The sequence below is a fragment of the Toxoplasma gondii genome, chromosome X (genome assembly GCF_000006565.2).
Source record: "Toxoplasma gondii ME49 chromosome X, whole genome shotgun sequence".
Taxonomy (NCBI): Eukaryota; Apicomplexa; class Conoidasida; order Eucoccidiorida; family Sarcocystidae; genus Toxoplasma; species Toxoplasma gondii.
Genome location: NC_031478.1, coordinates 6,999,251 through 7,023,112, shown reverse-complemented (window position 1 = coordinate 7,023,112; position 23,862 = coordinate 6,999,251). Strand labels below are relative to the sequence as shown.

Below are 23,862 nucleotides of genomic sequence, written 5' to 3'. Positions count from 1 at the left end.
CGGGGGAGGCTCTTCTCTCCACGGCAGAAGAAGCAGAGAAAGAGGAGAGGAAGAAGAACAATGAGAGGAAGAGAGGATTGGAGGCATTGGCCGGGGTCCTGTGGCGACAGGAGAAAGTGGAGCTGGATCGACTGGTACATTCAGAAGTCCCGGTCGCGCTGGAGTGCCTCTGTCTCGCGCGCCGCTCCCTCACTTTGTTGGTGGAGCCCAGTTTGTCTCTGTGCCGTCGCTCGACTGCGTTTGAGCCCGGTGGATATACACCTGAGCGAAGATGCAGGTGTACGAGCCGCTTCAGGAAGGCTTTTCTCTCTGGGGTTGCAGACACGCGAGAGGAAACAAAAGTTCTCTCTGTGTTTTTTTCTCTGCGAATCCGTTCTCAATCCGTTTTTCGCTTCAGTCAATGGGTCTCAACTGTGCATGCTCTCACATTCACATTTTTACCTCTTTCGCTCATCAAAAGTGTATCTTTACTTGCCTGCAGCCGACATCGCCTTCTGCATAATACACGCAGATGCACTCAGGAGCCCACATATCCTACACAGATACAGAGACTATTCATAACTTGTGTACAGATTATGTATATGCATATGTAGTATACAGAGTTCCTATTCCATTGCTATATATGTATATATGTTTGTGCAGCGCATGCAGTTACTTGTCTTTTTTTATCTCGTGTGAGGGTCGCCATTCGCGCTGCTGACAGCGTCTCGTACGCGGCAGTCCATTTTGTCTCGGCCTTCTGTCACAGACAGTGAGAGTCACTCGGATTTGCATGCGCTCCTCGATCGCATACATTTCAGCCGTTTTTGGATCCTCTGAGCCGCAGCGACGTCGGCCTCTCTTGTTCTCTTGACGTTCCTCTTCTTCCGTGTAACGACAAGACAGGGAACGGCGATGCAGCGAATGCGAGAAAGATTTCTTCTCCTTGAAAGTGTATTCTTTCTTGAAAAGGGTGCTCGCCTTGTTGAAAGGGGCATTATTCCTCGGATTCCTGCACTTGCGCAGTTCCTTCTGTTTCACTTCAGAGAATTTTTGTCATCCAGACAGTGGGTATGTCGAAAGGGGCGAATGCGAAAACATCGACGAAATACATGCAATATACTATATTTATGTATATTTCAGTTGTTGCGTTGCTGTCTACGCAGCCGTTTTCTCGCCGTTTTTTCTGTTCCGTCGCGTGCTCCTCAACTCGAGAAGGGTCTCCTGTGTTTCCTGTCTCGTTTTTTCTGCTTGCCGAAGAGCATCTGTGTTCTTTCTAAAAGAACATATACGAGACTCTCCCGTCGAGAAAGAAACAAACTGTTTCCGTTGAGACCCGGAACCCCTCGCTGGGGGTCTTCTGCCTGCTGAGCACTCTGGCCGCATGCTGTTCGTTCTCGCCAGCACTCTGCTGAAACGAAATGCTCGTTTCCTCTCAGTGAAGAGATTCTTTATCTTTTAGTCTCAGAGGAAAGAATCCTTTGTCTTTAGTTCGAATCGCAGACCTCTTTCTTTCTTCGCTCCATGAAGACTCTCTTGTCTCACTGGAAAGAAGTCTTTTCTACCTGAATCTAAAAGTTTGCCTTCGACGTTTGCTCTCTCCCCAATTCTCCCTCCTGCGCAGCCGCGGGCACAGCCCGTTGAAACGGCAGGTTTCTGCAGCTTTAATTTCAGAAAAATGTTAAACTTCAGAACTCCCCCTTCACGTCTGCTGTCTCACTGACGCAGTTCAGTTGTGGAAAAAGAAGAAAACAGACGTGAGCAACTCTTGGGAGAAGCGTGAACGTTTTTAGGATTTCGTCGAAGGCTTTCTTTCGAAAGAGTCGCTTCCTTCTCATCTTGTTTGTCCACTTCTCCACAGTCGATACGTCGACGATCGTGAAGGAATCTCCGAGACGTCTGAGGACTTCGGTTCGTGAGTCTCTTCAAAACTGCGTTTTCGTTTGCCGTTTCAGTGGCGCGCTACACTACAGTGTCACCCCTACAGTCACCCGCAGTTGTCGGCTTCACTTGCTGCTTCGCTGAATTCGTACAAAACTTGCTCCGCCTGTATTTGGAAGCATGGATTTCGCACCTGCCGCCGCCTTGTTGAATGGGCTGTCACCAGGCATCTCTTTCGCTCCAGTCCGCGCATGCAGTTTGAGGCCTCTGCGCCTCGTCAGCTCGGTCCACTGCGGAGTCTGGCAAGGAGATGCATGCGTTTCGCACACAGACAGAAGAGACGGCCGAGACACCCCACAAAGAGACCCGACAACGGCGACTCTGGCGCGCGGGCCAGAGGAACAGAGGCCAGTTCGTCGCTGGAAAAAGCGACAACGTGAAACGACGTTGAACAGATTCGCAGACGAGAGGACCAGTCGTTCGCGTATTGAAGGTTGAGACGACAATGCTTCGCCGGACTTCCGCACTCCCTCCACTTTAAAAAAGAAAACGAAATCTCCCAGTCTCTACACAGTCAAGATTCCTAAAGGCGCGTCACGAGAAAGCACAGCCTCAGACTCGCCTCCGCCTCCCAGACCTCCTTGTCCTTTATCCACGCGCAGGCACTTGCCTTGAGCCTCGAAAACAACGAAGCGCGGCAACTGCGAACCTCATCGCATGCACACCGCAAACATTCTCACCACCTTTCACCGAACTGCGTCTCCCCTTTTCTTACCGCCCCTCTTTTCTCTCTCTCTCTCTGTCGCTCTGTGTTGCTTTATGGGCCTCTGTTTTTGGTGTCGGAGCCTGGGTCTTCTCTTTCGTTCAGCTCATTTTCCGATGAAGTAATGTTTCCCAAGGTGATTGTAAATGTCGCTCTGCTGCGGCTGCATGACAGCCCACTCGTACCAGACGCGGTGTTCGTCGCCTTCGCGCGCGAGGTAGACCTCGAGTTCGGCGCCGCGCTGTACGTACACTGGGACGCGGAAGGGGAGGAAGAGGGGAAACCAGCTGAACATGCCTTCTGAGAACGAGCGCGGGTCGATCGAAATGTACACGTCTTTGTACAAACAGCAGTGGAAATATCCTGCCAGTCCATGGACGACGGCGTCCGCCTTCATGTGCCATGCGAGTCGCGTCCGGCGGTGTCTCCACAGCGTCAGTTGCTGCGCACTCGGGGCGACCTTCTTCTGCAGCGCGACGCTGGTCTCCGCATTCCTCTCAGCGCGCGTCTTCCGACTCGGTCCGCTGCGCGGCTGCGTCTCGGTCGCCTGGTCCCCCTCGCGCGTCTGCTCTTCGTCGTCAGCGAAAGGGAGGAGGGCCTCTGGATGCTTGAAGTGGAAGCATTCGAGAGGGCCCTCTGCGCCAGGTCTGTACACTGCGAAGAAGTCGACGACGTACGGCGACTCGAAGTGCTTCGCGTCTCCGTAGCTGTCGATGGCCGTCCAGAGTTTCGACGCGCTCACAGGTTCCACGCTGGAGACGTACGCGGTCGGAATGGAGATACCGCCGCGCCTCAGCAGCTTCTGCGCCCCGTGGAGACACTCGACAGAAAGTTCGTTGTCGCCGAAACTCCCCAGCAACTCAGAAATCAAAATGTCTGCCTTCTCTGACACCTTCTGTCCGACCTCGCGCATGTCGGACTCGACGACGCGCACTGCCCTCCAGCCTTCGCACGGGTCGCCCTGGTGCCGCGCGCGCAGGGTGACCGTCGCGTTGCAGTTCTTCTCCACCGCGTAGAGGTGGACGCGACAGAGAGGAATCTGCGCCTCCTTCAGCGCGTCCAGTGCAGACTGGACGAGAGGCCCTCGACCTGCGCCCACCACCATGATGACGAGCCGCGACCGTCCGCCTCCAGGAAAGGTTTCCGGCAACCACCCATGGTCGGGACAGTCCTCGCCGTTCAGACACCACGTATAAGCCGAAGCGGCAGAGCTGCAGGACTCGTCTTCGCTCCAGGACTCGGCGAAGTCGCTGTTCGTTTCACAGCTGTGAGAAGCGCGGCTCTTCTTCTTGGACTTCTTCGGCTTCTTTACGCCAGCGCCCCCTCTCTGGGGTGTCTCCGGTCTCTCTGTTTCGGACTCCGCGCGCGTCGGGGTCCAGATTTCGCGGAGACGCCGGAGCGTCGCCTGGCGATAGCGGACGTACTTGACAGGGTCTTTCTCGAAGACTTCGTAGTTCATCGTGCTTAGGTTGTCCGCGAGCGGCTGCATGGGCGACTGCAGAACGTCTCGGTACGGCGCAGAGAAGAGCGCCGCCGGCGACAGCGTGGGCAGCTGGAGAAAGCGCGCGACGAGGTGCGACAGATACGGCTGGAGATCCATGACGGAAAACGCAGTGGTAGAGACTGCAGGCCGCGCCTCGCCAAGCGCTGGAAAGGCTTGCGCACTGGCCAAGTCGACAGTGTCGGAGGAGACGCATCCCGACGTCTGTTCCTCTTGACGAAAGATGATTTTCACGCGGTGTTCGGCGCACCGCACGAGAAAGGCAAAGTGTCTCGGACTGAGAGCCACCGACTGCGCGTCCGACTTCCGCCCTGCAGTCCCTGCAAGGGCCTCTCTCCCCTCCGGAGTTTTCTTCTCCGCAGACGCGCCAGGTCTGTGCTCGTCGTCATCCTGAGAGGCGCGGCCTCTCCGACTCGCGACGCCCGCACTCTCCCCCTCAGTTCGTCCGTCGCCTGCACGCGTCGCGCAGGTGAAGATCGCAGGCGAGATGAGGAGCGCGCGCACCGGTTCCGCCAGCCACCGGGCGAGTTCCTCCTCGTCGGGGAGGTCCTCAGTCACTTCCAGACAGACGCCGAGAGCCGCGTTGTGGCCGACGAAGGCTCGAATCAACCTCCACTGCTGCCAAGGGTCGTCGAACGTTCTCGGCGCCGCGGCGCTGGCCTCGCTTCTGCGCGGGTAGAGGAGCGGCAGCCGAACCCAGACGGACGGCGGCTGCAGCTGACTGAACGCGGCCTTCAGCTGTCTCGCGTACTCGATCGGCGCGTCTCCAGGAAGCGGCGCAGGCGCAATCACCGCGTACGCACCCACATGTGTCGCCCACTGCATTTCGCGCTGCCATGCCGCCGCGTGGAAGGACCAGTGAGCAACCTGCGGCGGCACCGCGGCAGAGGCAGAGGAGCCAGCAGAAGGCGAGACCGAGAGCGCGGGGGAAGGGAAGGCGACCTCCAACGTTTTCTGCAGGGAATCGCGGGCGCGACAGACCGACGGCTGCGGCGGACGGAGACACTTGTCAGGCGCGATCCACGGAGACAGTTCGCAGACGACTGAGGACGCCCAGGTCTGTGAGTCGAGGGCGAGGTCCGACCCCGTGCTCGGAGAGAAGGCGACAGAGACAGGCAACTCGGAGAGGCCGCCGTCGACGCCCCGGAACGAACAAGACGCAAACGAAGCGAGCGACGCAGAAGGCAGCGCGCGCTGCTTCTCCGGATGCGCCGCGAACTCGGGCAAGTGCTCGACAGGGATCGAAGCTCGAACATTCGGAACCACAGAAGAAGACGCGGGCAAAGTAGAGGAAGAAGCCGGCAAAGCAGAGGAAGAAGCCGGCGAAGAAGAGGAAGAAGCCGGCGAAGAAGGCGGCAGTGCTTCGTAGTACTCAGGAGAGAAGGCAGCTGTGGGAATGACCACAAAGTCGCACTGCAAGTTGCTTCGCACATTCTGGAGGTGCGTGTGGAGAGCGGACGGTGTACGTACAGCTGCGTGGGGCAGGCCGACTCCGAAGTAGATCGGACCTGTGAGGCATGAGTTCGACGGCGGATGCAGCGGCATGGCGGCGGGCCGAGAACGGAGAAGCGACTCAGCAGCGGGACGCGAAGAATGAAAAAAAAATCGTCGAGGAAGACTTCAGAGGGAGAGGGAAGGAGAGAAAGGGTCGCAGGAGGGAGACTCTGGGGTGCCTCGCAGAAGAACCGGGAAGAGTAACGGAATGAAGGAGACAGCCGTGATCGAAGGCGACAGACGAAGAACGCAAAGTCCGAAAGTCGGAAAGAATGGGGGAGACGAACGACAAGACAACGAGGGACAGTGGCGACTAGGAACGAATTGCGGCAAGAACTGAGGGACGAGACAGACGAACAGAGACACCGAAAAGAAGACGATGCGGCGAAAAAGGAGTTTCCCGCGGCCTAGATGGTGTTCGTGTCTCCAGAAAAAAATTCCTTTCGGGAAGCAGAACGTCAGGAAGACGACAAATCTCTCGACTACATTGGCCACACACGCGCAAGAGAGGTGCGTCGTTTGCGGTCGCGTCCTTGCTCGCCTCACAAGATTCCCCGTTTCCTCCAAGAAGAACTTCTACCTTGGCAAAAGGAAAAAGCGAGAAACTCCGAATTCGCTTCTTGACGCTCAAAGGGCTCCACACGAAGAGCCGGCCGCGCTCGGAGACACGGCGGGGTGTACATACGGCGCAGGTCGGGACTGTTTAGCGGGAGAGACGTTGTGGGGAGGATCCGGAGGCAAGACAAAGCGAGAGAAGGCCGAAGCAAAGAGGAAAAGCAGAGACACCTCCACAGAAGGGTCGAGGAATGTCCTCAAAAAGGCTGCGGCCGCAACGACTCGGAAACGGCAGCGGTCGTCCTTTGCGGGAGACTGAAACAGCGCGCATGCGCGAAAAAAACGCGAAAGGGCGCATGAGACGTCTCTCGTCTCCGTGCGGGCTCCGCGGCTGTGTCGCCGAGACCTGAGCGATTCGAAGGCTGGAGAACGGGGTGACAGACGCAACAAGAATGAGACACAGTGAAAGAAAACGAACCAAAGCTTTTTTCCAGATAAACAATACCGCTAGGTCCAACAGAACCCCGCGGCTGGAAAGCCGCGCTCATCTGGGACAAGACAAGGTGTGTACGGACACCCCAGAAATCCGTCGGTGGTCGAACCGTGTGTGTGGCTTCTTTTCTCGCTTGTTCGCCGGACTTTTTTCGCGTATATTCTCTTCGTTTCAAACGCAGAACTCATGAGTCACTGCGAACCGGGTTGTATCCTCCAAGAAGGCGTGAGTTTTTCCAAGGAGTTCTGTCTTTCTCGAGCGACTACCGATTTTGCGCTCCCAGTAGAGTCCGGAGCTGGTTCGGTGCCCGGTTGCAAACACTGCCTGTTCCCCTTTTTTGGATCCAGAAAACTGCCGAAAATTCTTCCGCTTGCATGTCCACGAACGCAAGCACGCGCCCTCTCTCATCTGGCGACAGTGTGTGCAGTGTACATAAACCGGCGGCTGAGAGCAGCGCGTCGCTGTCTTGCCGCCCCCCTGGCGCCGCGCTCGTCATTTCCAGCTCTCTTCCCTTGTTCGTGGGAAAAGCTCTGCATCCCGCCTTTTGCTGTTGATGCGTTTTGTCTCATCGTCTTGCCTTCAGCTTCTTCCATCTTCTCCCCTTCGTTTTTTTCGCTCGTCTCCGCGCAAGCTCGGGCGCGAACAGGTCGCTGCCCCGTCACGAACTGCTTCAAACAGCAAGTTGACAACTGGACATGTCTGCATTGAACTCTTCTCGAGGCCGGAAGGTGTGCAGCAACTTCCTTCTCAAGAACGGCCGCGACTCACGCCCGTGGAGAAAGTGAAGAACCAAGAGGGGGAAAGGAACAAGACAAAGAAAGAAAGAAAGTGAAGAACCAAGAGAGTGAAAGAAAGGAGAGGAAAAGTCGTAGAGGGTTGTGGACATCGGTTGTGGGGTGAGAAACAGGGTCGCGGGATTCTCCGCCTCTGAGCAGAGAAGACAGATCTCTTTCTGACCGCAGATGTAGACATGTCCAGACGCAGAAAGGGGCGTGACGACAGAGGAGTTCTGAGTGGGGAAACGGCGAGCGTACACCAGCGGGGCAGCAAGAAACGAACACAGTCGGAGGTGGATCCTGACGAGAAACAGGGAAAGTGCAGAGCACAGAGATATGCGCCTTGCCGCAACTCCTGGCGGAGCTTACAGCGCGCGTCGTATCTTCTCGATCGCTCCCGTCTCTGCGCTCCCTGGATCCCCCGGAGTCTACGTACACCCCAGGACGCAGTCAGGACCTGTGGGCTGTGTGTCTCCAGACTTTCTCGTCGCCAACATGCAGTCGCAACGCCCGTCGCTCGCTTCGCTGAAGAAGAGACGTCGCGAGCAGGGCGTCTTCAGCCTCGGCGCTCGAGCCCGCAGCTGTCTGTCTGTCTCTGAAGAAGCCGCGGAACAGTGTATCCAGGAACGCAGAGAAAGAGACGGCGAGCAGGGAGAAACCTCTGACGCCCAACTGGGTTTCCTGCCAACGCAGGTTCTCTCGGATGGAGACACCGGCGCGTCTCAGGCGATCGAGCTCCTGTCTCCGGAGAAAAATGCCTTCGACCTGACGCGAGTCGCCGCCTCGCGTTTCTCGGATCTGTGGAGACCGCGCGGCAGCCAGACGCCCGCAAAGGCAGAACCTGGAGACACCGGAACGTGCAGCGGAGAGGCCGGCAGCTACGGAGCTAGAGGAGCTCTTCGATCCGACAAAGAGAACGTTTTCTCGAGAACCGACGCCACCAGTCTCACAATCAGCCCCGGCGAAGCGTGGACGACCGGAGGCGTCGAGAACGGCGAAGAATGTTCACCAGAGTCTGCGAAAGAGGAACGCAGTGTGCCAAATCCGCAGCACGGAGACAGGCACCAGCGCAGCGAAACGCAGAAGCTGAAGAAACAGAGAGAAGAGAAAGAACCGCCGCCACTTCAGCCCCGTGACGGTGCCCCTTCTTTCGCGTCTCTCGGACCTGCCTCCGCCTGCCTCCTTCCTGTCTCCTTGCAGTTCGCTTCCTCCTTCTCCGGTGCTGCTCACAAAGGCCAATCTTGTTTCACTTCCCTCTCTCTTCGTTTTTCGTCTTCACTCTCAACTTCTCCTCTCGTGGAGACTGCACCTTCTTCTCTTGCGTCCTCTCTTCCTTCTTCCTCTCAGTCATCTCTCGATCCTTCGTCGGTCCCTGCATCGTCTGGGTGTGCCTCTTCATCCTCTTTGCCTGCTTCTTCTTCGTCTTCTCCTTCCGCCGCTCCTTCTTCTGCATCTTCCACTTCTTCCAATTCCTGTCCTTCCTGTTCTTCTGTGTCTGCATCTTGTTCTGCCTCGCCAGCGGTAGACGTGGAAGCTCCGCCTTTGGACGTGGAGAGCTTTCTGCGTCGACACGCAGCGGCGGCGGAGACAGGCCGGCTGCTGCTGGTCTCTGCTCGCACCCGTCAGCGAGTGGAGGCGCATCGGAGAAAGAGAGAAGCCCAGTCTGGCGCAAGCAGTCCTGACGCGGAAGGGGCGGAGGATCCGGAGAGAAGCGAAGAGAAACCACGCGCGGCGGCAAGGCAATCGACGGGAACAGAGAGAGCCGAAGGCGGCGAGGCAGCTGCGACGGCAGAGCCCGTGGAGCCTCAGCGCATGCAACCAGCGCGGGAGCCGCTGACGGGAGGAGGAGACGCAGAGGCGAAAGGGGGAGGGAAGGGAGAAACTCGAGTAGAAAACGAGATGCTCGAGGAGACCGGATTCGAAAGGAGACGACGAAACAGCGAACGAAGCGAGGTGACGGACCAAGCGACGGCGGACTCTGTCGAGAAAGTTGGAGACCGAAGTGACACTCACGAGAGACGCTGTGGAACCGGAGAGAAGTTCCAAGTGCCAGTGTATGCACCTCAGACGACTTCCTGCTCGCGCGCCTCCGTGACCTCCGTGACAGACATCGAAGACATTGCCGAGTGGCTCGAAGAGCCAAAGTGTGGAGCAGCGGGACCCGTACCGGCAACTTGGGCTCCAAACTTGCCGGACGCCGCGGATCTCGCCCGATGCGGAGACGCCGGAGACAGTGCGGCTTGCGAGATGGGAAGAGCTCGACAGGAAGAGCAGAAGAAGGGAGGAGACAGTTGGATTCCACTCAAGTCGAAAAGCCTCCCCTCCGTCACAGACTTCTCCGCGCAACTCTGGTGCGAGCGCCAACTTCAGTTCACCTTGCAGACAGGCATTCGCAGGGAGACGATTGCCATGAAAAAAGGTAAAACTGCGACGGAAAAGAGCGACAAAACGTAGAGGCACACAAAACGCAGCAGCGGCGCATGCAGCGAAGATGGAACAGACTCTCCCCTCTCGAAACCCCCATGTGGCTGGTCACGTGTGCAGATGTATATCTAGGCATCTGCGTTTGTACGAATAATCTGTATTTTTGTTATTTGTTGTGTACGTAGGTGTGTGTGTCTATGGATGTATGGTTATGTCTGTACCTGCATAAAAGTCGTTTATCCAAGCAGGGAACAAGTATTCTTGCTTGAGTATATATATATATATATATATATATATGTATATATATATATATGTATATATGTATATATATATATATGTATATATATGTATGTATATATATATATATGTATATATATGCATGTATCTTTTTCTATCTACCTTTGTACGTATATGTGCATATATATCGAAGTTTTTGTTCTGTCCTCTTTCTGTCCTTCGCTTGCGGTGTACAGGCAGTGTGCGGCATTTGGCGCTGGAGCTTTACCATTATCAGATGGAAGAGGTTGTCGTCGAGACGGAAGAAGAGGTTCGTTTGCTTCCTTTCTCGGCCCTCTGTTTACAGTTTAGTGCTGTCTGTCCTTTCTGTCTCTTCTCTGGTCTCGTGACGTGCTTTTCAGTTTTCATCCTGTCGACCGATACAAGAGAAGTTGCAAGCGCGAAAAACTTTCTCTCCGCTGTATGCGCGCTCGCTGTCTCCACGAGGCCCTGCACCCCACACCCCGTTCTGACCCTACCTCTCTCTCTCTGCTGTGTTGTTTCCGGGAGAAAACGTTGCTCATATCAACGGGGAAAATGGTCTTTACCTCATGTTTCCTTCCTTGAGACTGACGCTCACGATCTGCCTGTTCACCACCGTGTGTTCGGACCTCGGTCCAGCCCTGGAAGAGCGTCGGGCAGATTGTCTGTCTCTCTGCTCCGTGGGGGCCAGAAAAGCTGTTGCGACAACAGCGGCCAGGAGCTCTTTCGCGAAGACGTGAGCAGATCGAGCCTCGTGCCTGAAGGTTTCTTGCGTTCCGTACCGTTTGAATAGCGCGTACGATGGAGATCCACACGGGCGTTCATGGAAGTGAAACTAAATCTATCTGCTAAGATAATACTACTGTCTGCGAAACGGAGAAAACCATCACGATCACAACAGATCGTCCAACTTGAAGGCCCTCCTCCCCAGATGGAGCGTCCTACTACGGGTGAGGGGAAGCTCTTTCCCGAGCTCGAGGTAGACTCACATGCGTTGTGGCTCTTGGCGCGCGCGCTTGTTCCTCCCTTTTCAGGCGATGGCGTTCAAGCTCCTCAACTCGATTCAGCAAGTGCAGCAGCTGCGGACGCGGGGAGTCTGCCGCGAGTTGTGGGTCTTCGGTCCCGTGGCGGGGCTGATGGCCCGCGGGGTCATCGACGAGTTGCGCATCGGGACTGTCGATCCGTCCGCCTTTCCAGAGTCAGGTGCTTCTCAAATAAGGTCGCGTCCTCTCTGGCCGGAGATCCCTTCCGGTGGAGGTTTCGCCGCGGACGCCCAGCAGGGCGCGCCTGACCTGTCGCTCCCTGACTGGGAAACTCTCTTCGCGGACAAAGACGGAGGTGGAGAGAGAGCTGGCGAGGAAGGAGAGGCGACGTGCGGTGCAAAGGCGAGTTCTTTCTCCGGGGCATGTTGGAGGCGCGGGCCATCTGGAGAGAGGGCTTTCGCAGGTGCAGGGGCGTTTCTGTGTCCCTGGGAAGAAGCCAGAGGAGAGAAGAGGAGTTTCACAAAGAGTGCGAAGGAGAGGTTCTTCACGCTCTTGAGCGATAACAAGACGCGCAGCGTGAAGAAAACTCCCTGTCTTGCGCAGAAACAGACCTCAGCTCTTCAGCTGCAGATCTACTGGCAAATGGTCGACCGCCTCCGCCGAGAGCCGCTGCCTGTGGACCTCTTTTTCGCGGCCTTCCAACTCGACCGCCGCGCTCGCCTCACGCATCCCCTCCTGCTTGCGAGTGCCGAAGCAGCTGGCGTGACTGTGAGCAGCACCGGGGTCTCAGTCGCCGAGAGCGAACAAGAATCGAGGAAACAGGAAGAGCCCCCGACGGGTGCGGTTGGGGACAGAAGCGCAGCGAGGTGTCGAGGGAGAGAGGCAGAAGAGGCGCTGGATGCGGAGGACGCTTCGCACAGCTGTATCGACGAACACGAAGAGCAGAGGTCGCCGGGTCGATTTTTGGTGCTGGAGTCGCTCTTGGGAAGTCTGCAAGAAGAACTGCAGCGGCTTCCTCCTCTCTGGAAAGATGTACACGTCGTGTACGAGTGCGAAGGTGAAGAATTTGCGAGAGAAAAGATTCCGTTCCACGCGGCTTCCGTCGAGCACTCGCTGCAAGAGCTCACGAGCTGGTGGCGCGGCCTCAGACCTGCAGAGGCCGTGCAAGTCTCAGAGAAGTGGAAGTGCCGCAGTTGTCACTTCCTCGCGGACTGCCACGAGACTCCGCTGGGCGAGGACGAACGCGCGACGGCCCTGAAGGAGCAAGAAGAAGCTGAAGTGGAAAACAAACGAGCTCTGGAGGAGTTCGACGAGGTCGTCGCGCTCCAGCAGGAACAGCAGAGACTTCAAGAGCTCCTCGACACAAAACGAAAGTCGCAGAGAGTCTTGGGGTCGAGCAAGCTGTCGGCTGATCGGGAGCCAACTGAGGCGGCAAGCGACAGAACGCGTTTCGGACGCGAGCCTGGCGTCGCGTCTGCGTGTCAACAGCCGCCCCGTGTCAACTATGACACTGTTTCCTCTTGTCTGTCTTCTGATTCCTCGCATGCGTCTTGTTCCGTTTCTTCCTTTTCTTCGTCTCCAGCTTCTCTTCCTCTGTCGCCGCCTTGCTCCGCCTTCGGGGTTCCACACTCGCTCTCGACGCAGGTTGCGGCGCTGCACAGTCAGCGAAGGGAGTCGTTCTCCGCCTCCGACGGGGGCAGTGGCAGCTTCCCCGGCTTGGGTGTACAGGATGCTCCACGTTTTCAGTCGCACAGCTCCGTCGCCGTGAAGCCACAGAGTCAGTTGCAGTCTGCTGGCAAGCGGCGGTTCGCAGCGTTTCTCTCATCGCAAGAAAGCAGCGCACATGGGGCGGGAAGAAACACCCAGACGAACGATGAGCATCTGCAGACGGGACGGAGCAAATTGCCAGGCAACTTGTGTGACACACCCCAACAACTTGCTTCTTGGGTGGACGCGGCGCCTTCCATGGAACGGCTGCGCGCCTGTCGCAACGAAGATGCACAAAACCGTTCGAACGCAGTTGACGTGTCTGCACACCCCAGATCCGATAGCGCTAACTCGGCGCACACACGTTCCCCCCACGTAACGGAGAAAGCGCACACTTCGTTGACTTTCATGTCTTTCAAAAAAAGTGCGAGTCGAACCGTCGTTTCTCGTTCCGTCGCCTCGATTTCGGCGTCTGCATCCCCGCGGCCTTCGCCGGACTTCGCCGGTGACTTCTTTTCCGGAAAGACTTGCAGTGGTTACCGACACGAACAGAAAGACATGCCAACGAAAGCACGCAGTTCTCCGGCACTCTCTGATTCGGAGCGGAAAGTGATGTCGGCCAAGACACCTGAAAAAGATGTAGAGGCGATAAGTAGGGATGGAGAAGAAAAAAGGGGGAAGGGGACAGAGGGGACGACCTTGGCGAAGGCGGTGGATCGACAAGACGTGGAAAAGAAAAGTCAGAAAATGACATATCTCCAGGCAGGTGCGAAACAAGCGACGAAAGAGCAAGGCAGAGCACCGTGCGCCATGCAGAGGAAAGGCCTTCAGAAGGGAAAGAAGAACGAAGCGACCATCCTAGAGGGGCAGAGGCATATCACTCGTTATTTTGCGACGAAGAACACCGGGGAGAGAAAAGGAAAGGGCGCTGATCCAGTTATTGATGTTGACAACGTGTCGCACCCATGAGAGGAGAAATGGAAGGGTGCTTCCCGGTTCACTGTGAGGTGGATGGGACCTGAGTGCTCAGAATTTGTTCGACCGCCACATTCGGTCGACTCCGAGTAACAAACCTAGGGAAGGTGATACAAGAGAAACGTGGGCCGCTGACGAGAGGGAGAATGGATTCCACACGCCTGAGTTGTTCCCTTCTTTTCTTTCTGAGAGTGAAGAGCCTTGTATGTCTGCTGTGCTGATGTGGAGAGCAAGTACCGCAGAGATGGTGCTGTGACGTGGCCATGGCGATGAACGTAGATGGGAGGTCGAGTGAAGCGTGTGTCAAGGAATCGGGGAACGGTGTGTGCAAGCAGCTCGGTGCTAATTGAAATTGGTGAAGCGACATATGAACAGATGTGGAAGTCGCGTAGGTGTTTCTGATTTGCGCATCTGTCGGGACCAAAGGAAGGGAAGGTGAGGGATTTATGTTCGTTAGTTTTATATCCAAGTTCTCACGCATCATGCAACAGTAGAACGCTCGTTCGTTTATTAGACCCACTCATGTAGCGTTTCTACCGTTCTCTGTTTCTCTACCGATTGTCCGGCAACATCTTCCCCATGGTGAGCTAGTATAGCATTGTCTTAGAATGAGCAGTCTTTTCCGCACTACTGCTTTAGATCAGCTGGACACCAGTTGTGGGAGTGTGTTTCTACTTGTGGATATCTTGTTTGTATCGGGACTTTAAAAATGTCATCATGCGAGACCTTTTCGGATCTACATGTCGTGGAGGCGATTGCAAGTACCTCATTAATACTGTTTTGAGGGCGTACCGTCCCTTTCCATGTCCTGTGGCTTAAATTTTTGAAGTGAAGTGTAATGAAGCGACATACGGGCGCGAAGAGCTCAGCCCAAAAATTCCCGTTTGAGAACAAATTTGTTAAAGTTGCTCACCAACAGCTTCCTCTCCCATTTGCCTACAACTGCAGTCTTCGATAATGGGAGAGAGAAATGTATGTCAAGGATGGTGAGGATTTTGACGGCGAAATCCTCAAGGAGGCGAAACAGGTCTTTATGAACGTCGTGGCTCAAAAACAAGTTTCAAGTTGCCGCAGTCACAAAAATGGGGGGAGGGAAGGAAATCGGGCCGAGGTGAGGTCGTCTTGTTTCGTTTTTCGGAGGTTTGTCCGTCCCGTGAACGAACTTTCACATAGCTAAGGAGGTAGAAGTCGAAACTGGATTTTCTGTTTGGCTTCGCAGTGGCCCACAGAGCGGGTTCTCGCACAAGAAGCTTTGTTCGGACGTACCTGTTTCACTGATTAAACCGTATACGGCGTACTTCTATGTCAACGTGTCGCCAAACAGTGGCTAAAAGAAGCTTCGTGGGACCGGCTGCACAGCAGGGATTTATTAACATGGTTCAGTCGTACACTAAGGTGATCCAAGGAACGCTGAGAACTAACCGAGGCTACCGTGGTAACGGCTTCTAGTGGAAAGTGCGGCGTATGAGCGGTACATTATAAGATCTGATGACCACCCGGACTCGGCAACACACTGGAACCTGGACTGCCTCTCTGGAAAATGTGCAGCACGGCTGCTGGACCCTTTTTGTATAAAAGGGAGGACGACATTTCGTACTACTCACCGGCTAACACAAGCTGGACGCAGGCGGCCGCGTCTCAGCAGAAGTCTAACTGCAGCCGTCACGCACACGAATTGTCTAGGACTGCAGTATGTACGGGTAAAAAAAGCGGGATCCACAACGGATTCACCTCACGTTTGTAGGCACACGGGCAAAAAGGATATGAGGACACTATGATTCACCTGAAAGAGAGAGGTTCGTCTTCCGTGATCGGTGTATGGCTGCAATGTAGAAAGAGAGAGGTTCGTCTTCCGTGATCGGTGTATGGCTGCAATGTAGACATCGTGTTGGTTGTTAAACATGGAATCCCATCGACGAAAGGGGTGACCACGCGCTCCGCTCGAACTGTCACGAGCTGTCTATCCCTCATCGCTTCTTACCGACTAGTAACGAATTTCTCTTCCTTTCAATTGTTCCGTTGTCTGAAGGCAATCCTCCATGAAAAGTTTGCCGGTGTACGGCTGGTGGAATGAGAACCGTGTGAGTTGTGTGTGCTCCACGTTCCATAACTTCGACTCGCTGAACCGGCAGTCAACCCATAACTTCGACTCGCTGAACCGGCAGTCAACCACTGTGTGACACCGCTGGTGTTTGAGCATCAGAACTCATCATCGTGACTGCATCCAGAAAGCCGAAGATGCTAATCACACTCTCCGGGGCCGGGGCCTCCTGGCTTCTGCCTTCACTGCTTGCCGTAGGGGCAGGAAAGACTATTGCGGGGGGGACCGCGGCCACGTTGCCTTATTTCACGAGTGCTGGGACGGTCGCTACCGCAGCTCCTGCAGTGAGCGCTCCAAGTGCTTCTGCTCTTGGCGGCAGCGCTGTCCCACTTGCTGCAGGAGCAGCAAGCATACCTGGTACAGCTTCCTTGCTGACCAAAGGTCTCGGGATTTCTTTTGCGGCAGGGAGCACAGCTGGAGCGTCTACAGCTGCAACCAAGATCGCAGGCGGGACGAAAGGTGCTTGTCTTGTTGGAGCTGCCACCACATCTGGCGGTTCCGCGGCATATGTCGAACCCTCTCTGCCACTTGTCGGTAAGCCATCCATTGTTTCTAAAGTGCGGGTATTGCCAAATCAGAATACTCCACATCACTCTCGACTATAGATTTCTAGCTGGTCGCGGTGCCGATTGTGTACGTAACGCATTTTCAGGGAAGAAATGTTGTCGAGAATGCGTGAACCTAAAGCTGCACGGAGAGCCATTCGCACTCGGAGTCAGGAATGAGTGCAAAATAGCGATGTTAAGTTTTCGGTGTTGAGCATGGACGCAAAGGTCTTCAAAGTCTTTTCAGCCGCCATGCAAGACTCCTCCGACATAACAAAATTCTTGAATCCTCAGGGTGGCGGGCGAGTGCCGTAAGTTAACAAATCCGTGTGTACTGCGTACAGACTTTTCACAGTGGTTTTCCAACAAAGAGTACATGCGTTGGTCCGATCATTTCCTGACTTGACCAAGAAGCATCCGTCCCTTTCTTGTCCGTGTGTTATGCAGTTCCTGGACCTCCAGATGTAGCTGGAGCAGTGTGTAACTTAATGGCGGACAAGATTGGTACGGGTCTATCGAAAGCCGTCGATGCTCGGTATGTACTGCCGCCCACTGGCAAAAAAGGCCTTCTCATGATGTGCGGAGGCTTCTTCCGGGAGCAGCCTGTGTTTTCCAGCCTTGTTACTAAGGATGAGACAGTGTGCGAAGAGACGGCAGAATGTTGAGGCGCAGTCAGAAGAGGCGCAGAAAGACTGATACGGTCATAACAGAGTTCCCCTTACTCCAGACCTCAACATAGTTGCATTCTAACCGCTCGCACATCTGCACTGTAACTTAGCAGGTTGCGTGATACATGCCTAGCGAGGTCTCCTCTGCGTTGGCACTGGCGTCCAGTTTGTTGTGTGTTTCGCACCAGGGAACCAATGAATCAATTGGTTCCGTCCGACACTATCAGATGTACCCAAACCCTACATGATACCGATAGTTGAGCGCAGCTGGGAATTTGTCTCCATCTGAGCGCAGCTCTGTAACAGGGTTTCCCTTGAAACACCATTTTCTGCGCCGCATGGTTCAGCCGCTGATTCACCATCAACTCCCCTGTGTCGACTTCGTCTGATCTGTCATCCCACTGTCTGTCTGAAATCGGTGGCACTACGACTGCTACTATACCCTGCAGGTTTGGTCTCAACGCAGAACTCAAAATAACGGTGAAGACCCAACGCCTCCTTGTGGTTCATGCCTAACCGCAGAGTGGCTGCTGGGTTAACTCGATACCTAGTGAATGAGCAAACGAGTCGTAGCAGCAAAGAGAAGAGGCCTCCCAGCTATCGACGAACGTGCACACAAGTGTAAGCTATACCAGAATGAGGAACGCCCTTGTTCCTCCCGTCGGTAGTTCGGACGCACCAACCGTATACACCGCTGCAACAATAGCGTGTTGCGCTTCAGGTTTGTAGATGAAGAACCAGTGTCTGTTCATCCACACGGACAAGAGGGCAAAATGAGCAAGCCTGAACTTCCAACTGACCATCTTCCACAGATAATACAACTGAATTCTAGCTTCAGGTAGCGATATATCCATCTCTTGTACACTCGATAGCCGACAGGCATCGGTTCGCGCTGCCACTACGCCGAAACACTGGCGCATTTCCGAAGAGTTGCCTGTCACTTAATCTGAAGGATTACGATGTTTAATCTGAATGATTACGATTTTGTCATCTGCATGTTCAACGCTAGGCATTCCGTTTCTTGTTTTCACAGCCCTCACAGAAAATCGCCATAGCTGCTGCATCTGTCCGGCACAGTGGAAAGACGAACACGGCGGTCATCACCGTGGTGTGACCTGGCTCTTGCACGGCGAAGAGCAGCAACTGTATCATCTTGTTTTCCACCGAAACCAAATGCCGTTAAAAGGCCAAGGGGCATCATGCTCTTGGTCGTATTCTCCGCCTCCTCAATATCACTAGCAGCCTTCTGAAGCTCAGTTTTTGCTTTTTCCAAAGCTTCATGGCTGGCCGAGGTTCCAGAACTGGTGCCTGGATGGGTGGCCGCGAAGACGGCTTTGTTTTTAGCAGCAAAAATCCCTGTTCCCTTCGCCGCAACCGCAGCGCCGCTAGTCTTCAGCAGCGCTGCACCTGGGAGCGCCTTCATGCCCGCGGTCAAGACTGCGAGAGGCCCCAATACTTCGAGCGGCATTCTGGCCACAGACTGAGAACTGCAAGAGACAGGCAGCATCCACTGGACACGAAAGAAGCAAATGGGGCCAAAATCCTGTGGAATTAAACAGACTCGTGAACAAGAGAACAACATCATTTTGTGTGTCTCAGCTCGCTTGCCTGTCCAGAAAGCACGTACTAGACTGAATACAGTGCTTTCCCTAAACTATGTGCATGTTCCCTCCGGACGAAATCATCGTGTGAACAAGGTGCCAAACTTTGTAATCACACAAGACACAAGAACAGCAAAGACTGTGAAGACACTCGCTTGGCTGCGCAGTACGTATGACACAAGATTGCTTGCGAAACTGCTGCGACACGGCTGTCCACTGAAGGTACCAAAAGCAGTGTCACCTCTAGAGATCCGTCCTTGCAACATCTTGCTCACTTATAAGGAACGTTGAGATTTTCAACTTTGAAGTATCAGAACAAACCCAAGCGTTACTTTCTCGCTTTACGCTGGTCGCAACGGCAACGGCACCCCCACGGAAACCTTCGAGACACCTTTAAGCCAAGAGAAGCGAAAAGACGTTGTTCATAAGCTACCACAATTACCTTCTTATAATTTGAAAAACAAGAATGAACTGCAACAGAGACTCCAGTACTCCACAGATAGTCCCATGTACGGAAACAAACCATCCATCCAGCGCCCCTCACGTCGTCGCAACTAGCTGTGGCGGCCGACGTCTCGTTCAGATCAGTTGGCCGCACGCCTGGTTTGTCCTACAAGTAAGCGAGTACCTTCTTGATTCTACGAATTTCAGCCACAGATAGAAACCTTCTAAGTCGCACAGACGAAGGAAAACTGTTCAGATTGTATGGTCTGCAGTCACCGGCAGATGGCCCGTTACGAGAAGGAAAGATATCCCAGCTTTCTGAGAAACGTAGCCGTCGTCAATGGATCTGGCACGCCGAGCAAACTGACACGCCAGTGACGTTCGTCACACAGACACTCTGTAGGTGCGGGCTGCTGAACGTACGCTTTACCTTAACTCTGATGCCTCAACTCATTTCATGATAATTCTGTGTTCGCTCGCTTACATCAACTCAAGATAAGCTGCAGTCTTGGTTGGCACGTTTTCTAGTGAAGCGTGAAAGGCACGTGAGTGCTCCGGTGGACAAGCCAAGCTGCAGAAAGTTCAGCCACATCCCAACGATGATTCCCTCAGTGCCACCAATGCAATCTCGCAGTTGCGTCAACCATGAAAGGTCTGCACAAGAAGATGACGTTGACATCAAATGTCAACATTCCGATTGCGGGCGAAGTGGCAAGTAACAAAACTGTTCCCTCTTTTCGTTCCTCGCTTCTGCCAGTCACGTCGTTCTTAAGGGATGCCCCATTCACCGTTTGCGGAACAGCCAGTTATGTCGCGTTGATACAAGTCTAGGTACAATCCGTTCTGCACAGACACAGCCTGTGTAGTCTCAGAAATTAAATGAAGTAGTTGGTGCTGCCAGAACTTCGCAGTTACTGGTTCTATTTGGTGTGTCCAAGGATTGGGTGAACGGATACTGATCGCTTCATGAGTGTGAGATATGATGACAATTGAATCAACCAATGGTGATTGCAGACCAAGGATACCCGATGCACGTAAACGTCATGGAGGCATTGTCTACTGTCACACCAGGACGAGAATAATCCGCCCACCGGACGTCCTTATCTCATCCAGTAGCAAGCGTCTCCCCTCGCTGTCGTTCCTGTCATTCATGAACACGATGATATGAATTTTGTTTCGAAGACCTTTCGGTGTACAAGCCGGTTACGTTTAGGCGCCGATATTTGTGTCGGGTGCCCGGCAGCTTGATGCCCCTCTCGTCCTTCCATCTCCAAGACCCGGCGCTTTTGGGAGGTCTATGAACGTATCCCCTGTTGAAATTTAAAGAAAATGGAAAACTCAACCTCCACGTTTGTCCAGTCATTGAAACGAGTTCTAAGACACTAGAACCGTCTCAGCCGAGAATACGTTTTATTTAGTACACTGGTGACTTCGAGAGTCTCAGACACTACCAAGCTATGCTTTAGGATACTGTTCCGTTTATTTGTACACAGCCGAGAGGACCTAAGCTTCCCCTACACGAGCTTCTTTCAAACCGACTTCATTCCTGTTTCAAAGAGACTTTGAGTCTGTTTGAGAGAATAGCCACATCATCACTAACTTTTACGCCGTGTCGATCATTTGAGAGTGTAGTCCAGGCGTGAGCGACCAACGCACGTTTGATATCTGTGCACCGGTCCATTGGCTGTCTTTTCATGCTCGCACACCACGTAGCGAGCCAAAGAAAGTGGTGGAGGGGGGCCACTTATTCATAACATCCCATTTACGTCGACTTACTTGTTTCTATTGGTTACCTACAAAAAGGGGCAGCTCTTGTTTCCAATCTACGACTTAGCGCTTTCGTGTAAACGGTTTCCCGGCAATCGCGAGTTCCTTGTGATTATATCCACTTCACTGCTTGATTCAAACACTTCTCTACATTTGCGCCGTTCCGCGCTCATTCCTCCCATCAGTGGCCCGGAAAATTTAAACAATGTCCCCGAAATCATTACTTTTCCACTTCATGTTCAGAATTTGTAAGGTCCACTTTTTTCCGGGAATAGACAGGTAAATGGCTCTTCAGATGGCTGGAGGAAAGACCTTGAAACCGTATTGCTTCTGATTTTCTGAGACATGAGCCTGATCTACCTGCTGGCCGGCTGGTCACGACGAAAGTCCAACATGCTGACGTTTCATGTTTCGCTACACGGGCCCAAGTCCGAAGGGTGGCTGACACAAAATGCCTTCAGAATCGTCTTCGCTCCATTGCGGAAGCATTGACTCTGTGGGATAACGCATCACCCAACCTTGTGGCTGTTATAGTTCAAACGTCTCTGTCCTGTTCTGAGCCCAAGTGTTCCTTCGTTTAGCGTGAGAGATGGTAGCTGCCACAAGATGCCCGTAGTATTTGTCATCTAGGAAAACAACTGTTGACGTGGCACTGCTCGATGGCCCATGCTATTTTGTCCGCTTGGTGGCAAACATTTGTTCCTATTCGAAACGCAAAACAATGCCAGCTCTCGGAGGAGGGTCCCTGATCGCCTTGACTGCTCTAGGACCAGTGCTTCTCAAAACATCCTTGCCTGCTGGGGGAGCAGCAGCTGCCAGCACCGTAACCGGAGCTGCTCCTGTTTCATTAGCAGCAGGTGCGGCAGGGACCGCTGTGGCTGGGGGAGGGAAAGCCGCCGGTGCAGTGTTCCTTTCAAAGGGTGCCGTGACTGCGCTTAAGGGATCTGGAAGCTTCCTTTCAAAAGCTACAGGAGCGGCGGCTTCCGCTCCTTCAAGTCTAACTGCGACAACCGGGGAAGCAGCGCACATCGCATCTCACGGTGCTCACTTCGCTCATGTGGCGGCAAAAAACACAGGCGGGAGGGGATTCGCACGTGCAGCAGGAGCTGGAGCAGCTACCTCTCATCCAGTTGGTGGTTCGCTACATCCTCATGTCTCCCCAGTGTCTCACCATCCTATAGGCACGACGCCCCAAGGCACCTCTTCGGCGCAGAACACCCACGCACACGTAGCTCGTTACAGAACTGACACTCTTGGCAATCGAGATATCGGGCAACGTGGGCATGTTCCGACTCGCTCTCCCCATCCGCATGGACAGATGCGAACTACCGACCGGCATTTGCGTGAGAATTCCGGTCACGTTCAGGGTCAACGCCCCACATATGTCCCTCCATACGGCAACAGCCATCAAGGAAACGGTGCTCCTACCGTTCCAATTGGCAACACAGGGACGGGCGAGACAGCAGTTGCAGATCCGATGGCAGGAGCAGAAACGGAGCCGTCAGCTGGAAGCAGGGAGGTGTCCATGATCACCACTATTGCCGGTCTCGCACTCTTGCGGTGGGCCGTGGGGCAGGTGTGCTGTGCAGGCAGCCGAAAGCAAGGCGACCAGGCTGGTAGTGTAGCTTTAAAGCCAGGTAGCCGGCGGTTGGCAAAACGAGTCGCGCGGTGGAGACTCGAAGAAGAGGTCGTCGTTGTTCTTAAAGATGAGGACCACGTGGTGGGCACGGGGACTGCGAAGGACCGTGACACAAACATGGTTCCTGTATCGGTCACGGAAAACGCGGGACACCTGCCAGCAATAAATGTGCACGGTGCAGGCAAGATAGACAAGGCACCCTGCAGCTATAAGACGTTAAGCAAAGGGGACGTAGGACGCAGTAAGGAAGAGATGACCGATTCAGTTGATGGAGTCCTTTCCCATCTAGAGAGTGAGACGACCGCATCAGCCGGGGGCGAAGATGACGCTGAGAAAGACCGCCAAAACAGTGGGCATGAGGAGGGGATTCTAGGCACACCGGAAATCCCTGAAACACACGTCAGTTCTGCCACCGCTCACAGGTTCACTTACATCCGCCGCCGACGTGGTCGGATGGCCAATTTTCTGTAATACATTACAAGTAACTCGCATCTTTGCATAATTGACGTGCCTGTTTCTAGCAGCCTCATCGTTTCGACATTTCCTGATTACAGAATTTACATGGATGGAACGAAGGAGTTTGACCTTGTGGGGCGAGGCAGTCTAACCGTGAAAGGTGACGGAATAATACACCTGTTCTCCAAAATTGTTTCGACAATTCTTCATTTCCCTTCGTTCGTGACTGGCGCAACGGCAAAAACTGGAGACAAAAAAATGGTTCTAGCAAGGCGCTCTCCGTGTGTGACATGTCCGTTGTATTTCTTGTCTCTACGCGCTGGTGATGGCAAAGCCAGCCTGAATAGTCAGCCGTTTGTGCTTTGTTCGTGCGTTTGGCCATTCTGGTCAGGGGAGTCCCTCTTTGGAAACAAAACTTGCAAGCCTTTCCGAAAAACATTTTTGATTGCCTCTGTACTCTGCGGTTGATGAACTATTTAAACAGCTAGAGTTACTGTTTCCTCAAACTTTTGGTTCCCCCGAGTGGAGAATGTAGCTCGTCCCCAACTTTAACGTTTGAAGTCCTCTTGAGTTTATTGATCTGCTTCCACTCCTGCCAGCCTGTGTGCGTACACTATGTGCCTCTCTTTATTATTGGCTTTTCTGTTTCCTATGTCAGCTGAATTTGTGTAGGCAGGCTTGTGTCACTTCAAATGAGCCATGGTCGATTGTTAGCGATGACGGCAAATGCTCGAGCCATGAAGAGTTGCTGACAATCCCTCCACATGACACAGACGTAGCGCGCATCTTCAGGGAAGGCTGCTGTGGCATGTTCAATACATTGGCACGGGACGGGACGGATAGAATTATCCT

The 23,862-nt window shown here is 54.0% G+C and overlaps 5 protein-coding genes across 5 annotated transcripts; 3 read left to right on the top strand and 2 right to left on the bottom strand.

Annotated features, from left to right (window-relative positions):
• Positions 1–1,734: 1,734 nt before the first annotated feature.
• PRMT5 (histone arginine methyltransferase PRMT5) lies at positions 1,735–6,219 on the bottom strand. The gene has a single exon (XM_002370834.2). It carries the CDS (start codon positions 5,667–5,669, stop codon positions 2,730–2,732), a length of 2,940 nt encoding a protein of 979 aa, XP_002370875.1. The 5' UTR covers positions 5,670–6,219; the 3' UTR covers positions 1,735–2,729.
• Positions 6,220–6,565: 346 nt separating this feature from the next.
• Positions 6,566–14,982, top strand: TGME49_215550 (hypothetical protein). The gene is made up of 3 exons (XM_002370833.2): positions 6,566–9,861; positions 10,340–10,413; positions 11,159–14,982. The coding sequence occupies exons 1-3, from the start codon at positions 7,779–7,781 to the stop codon at positions 13,781–13,783; spliced, it is 4,782 nt and encodes a 1,593-aa protein (XP_002370874.2). The 5' UTR covers positions 6,566–7,778; the 3' UTR covers positions 13,784–14,982.
• Positions 14,983–15,848: 866 nt separating this feature from the next.
• Positions 15,849–17,121, top strand: TGME49_215540 (hypothetical protein). The gene is made up of 2 exons (XM_018779694.1): positions 15,849–16,424; positions 16,883–17,121. The coding sequence occupies exons 1-2, from the start codon at positions 16,028–16,030 to the stop codon at positions 17,098–17,100; spliced, it is 615 nt and encodes a 204-aa protein (XP_018635689.1). The 5' UTR covers positions 15,849–16,027; the 3' UTR covers positions 17,101–17,121.
• A 652-nt stretch (positions 17,122–17,773) lies between these two features.
• Positions 17,774–20,128, bottom strand: TGME49_215530 (hypothetical protein). Its single transcript, XM_002370831.2, has 2 exons — positions 18,980–20,128; positions 17,774–18,613 (listed from the first exon to the last, which is right to left on the bottom strand). The coding sequence occupies exon 2, from the start codon at positions 18,608–18,610 to the stop codon at positions 18,140–18,142; it is 471 nt and encodes a 156-aa protein (XP_002370872.1). The 5' UTR covers positions 18,611–18,613; positions 18,980–20,128; the 3' UTR covers positions 17,774–18,139.
• On the top strand, positions 19,459–23,630 carry TGME49_215520 (hypothetical protein). The gene has a single exon (XM_002370830.2). The coding sequence runs from the start codon at positions 21,637–21,639 to the stop codon at positions 23,023–23,025; it is 1,389 nt and encodes a 462-aa protein (XP_002370871.1). The 5' UTR covers positions 19,459–21,636; the 3' UTR covers positions 23,026–23,630.
• Positions 23,631–23,862: the final 232 nt, after the last annotated feature.

Excerpts from the sequence above, each read along its gene's own strand:
- TGME49_215520 (XM_002370830.2), top strand. The coding sequence starts at position 21,637 with ATGCCAGCTCTCGGAGGAGGGTCCCTGATCGCCTTGACTGCTCTAGGA.
- PRMT5 (XM_002370834.2), bottom strand. The coding sequence starts at position 5,669 with ATGCCGCTGCATCCGCCGTCGAACTCATGCCTCACAGGTCCGATCTAC.
- TGME49_215540 (XM_018779694.1), top strand. The coding sequence starts at position 16,028 with ATGCTAATCACACTCTCCGGGGCCGGGGCCTCCTGGCTTCTGCCTTCA. Across the intron at positions 16,425-16,882 it reads ACCCTCTCTGCCACTTGTCG|TTCCTGGACCTCCAGATGTA; the intron begins GTAAGCCATCCA and ends TGTGTTATGCAG.
- TGME49_215530 (XM_002370831.2), bottom strand. The coding sequence starts at position 18,610 with ATGCTGCCTGTCTCTTGCAGTTCTCAGTCTGTGGCCAGAATGCCGCTC.
- TGME49_215550 (XM_002370833.2), top strand. The coding sequence starts at position 7,779 with ATGCGCCTTGCCGCAACTCCTGGCGGAGCTTACAGCGCGCGTCGTATC. Across the intron at positions 9,862-10,339 it reads GACGATTGCCATGAAAAAAG|GCAGTGTGCGGCATTTGGCG; the intron begins GTAAAACTGCGA and ends TGCGGTGTACAG. Across the intron at positions 10,414-11,158 it reads TCGTCGAGACGGAAGAAGAG|GCGATGGCGTTCAAGCTCCT; the intron begins GTTCGTTTGCTT and ends CTCCCTTTTCAG.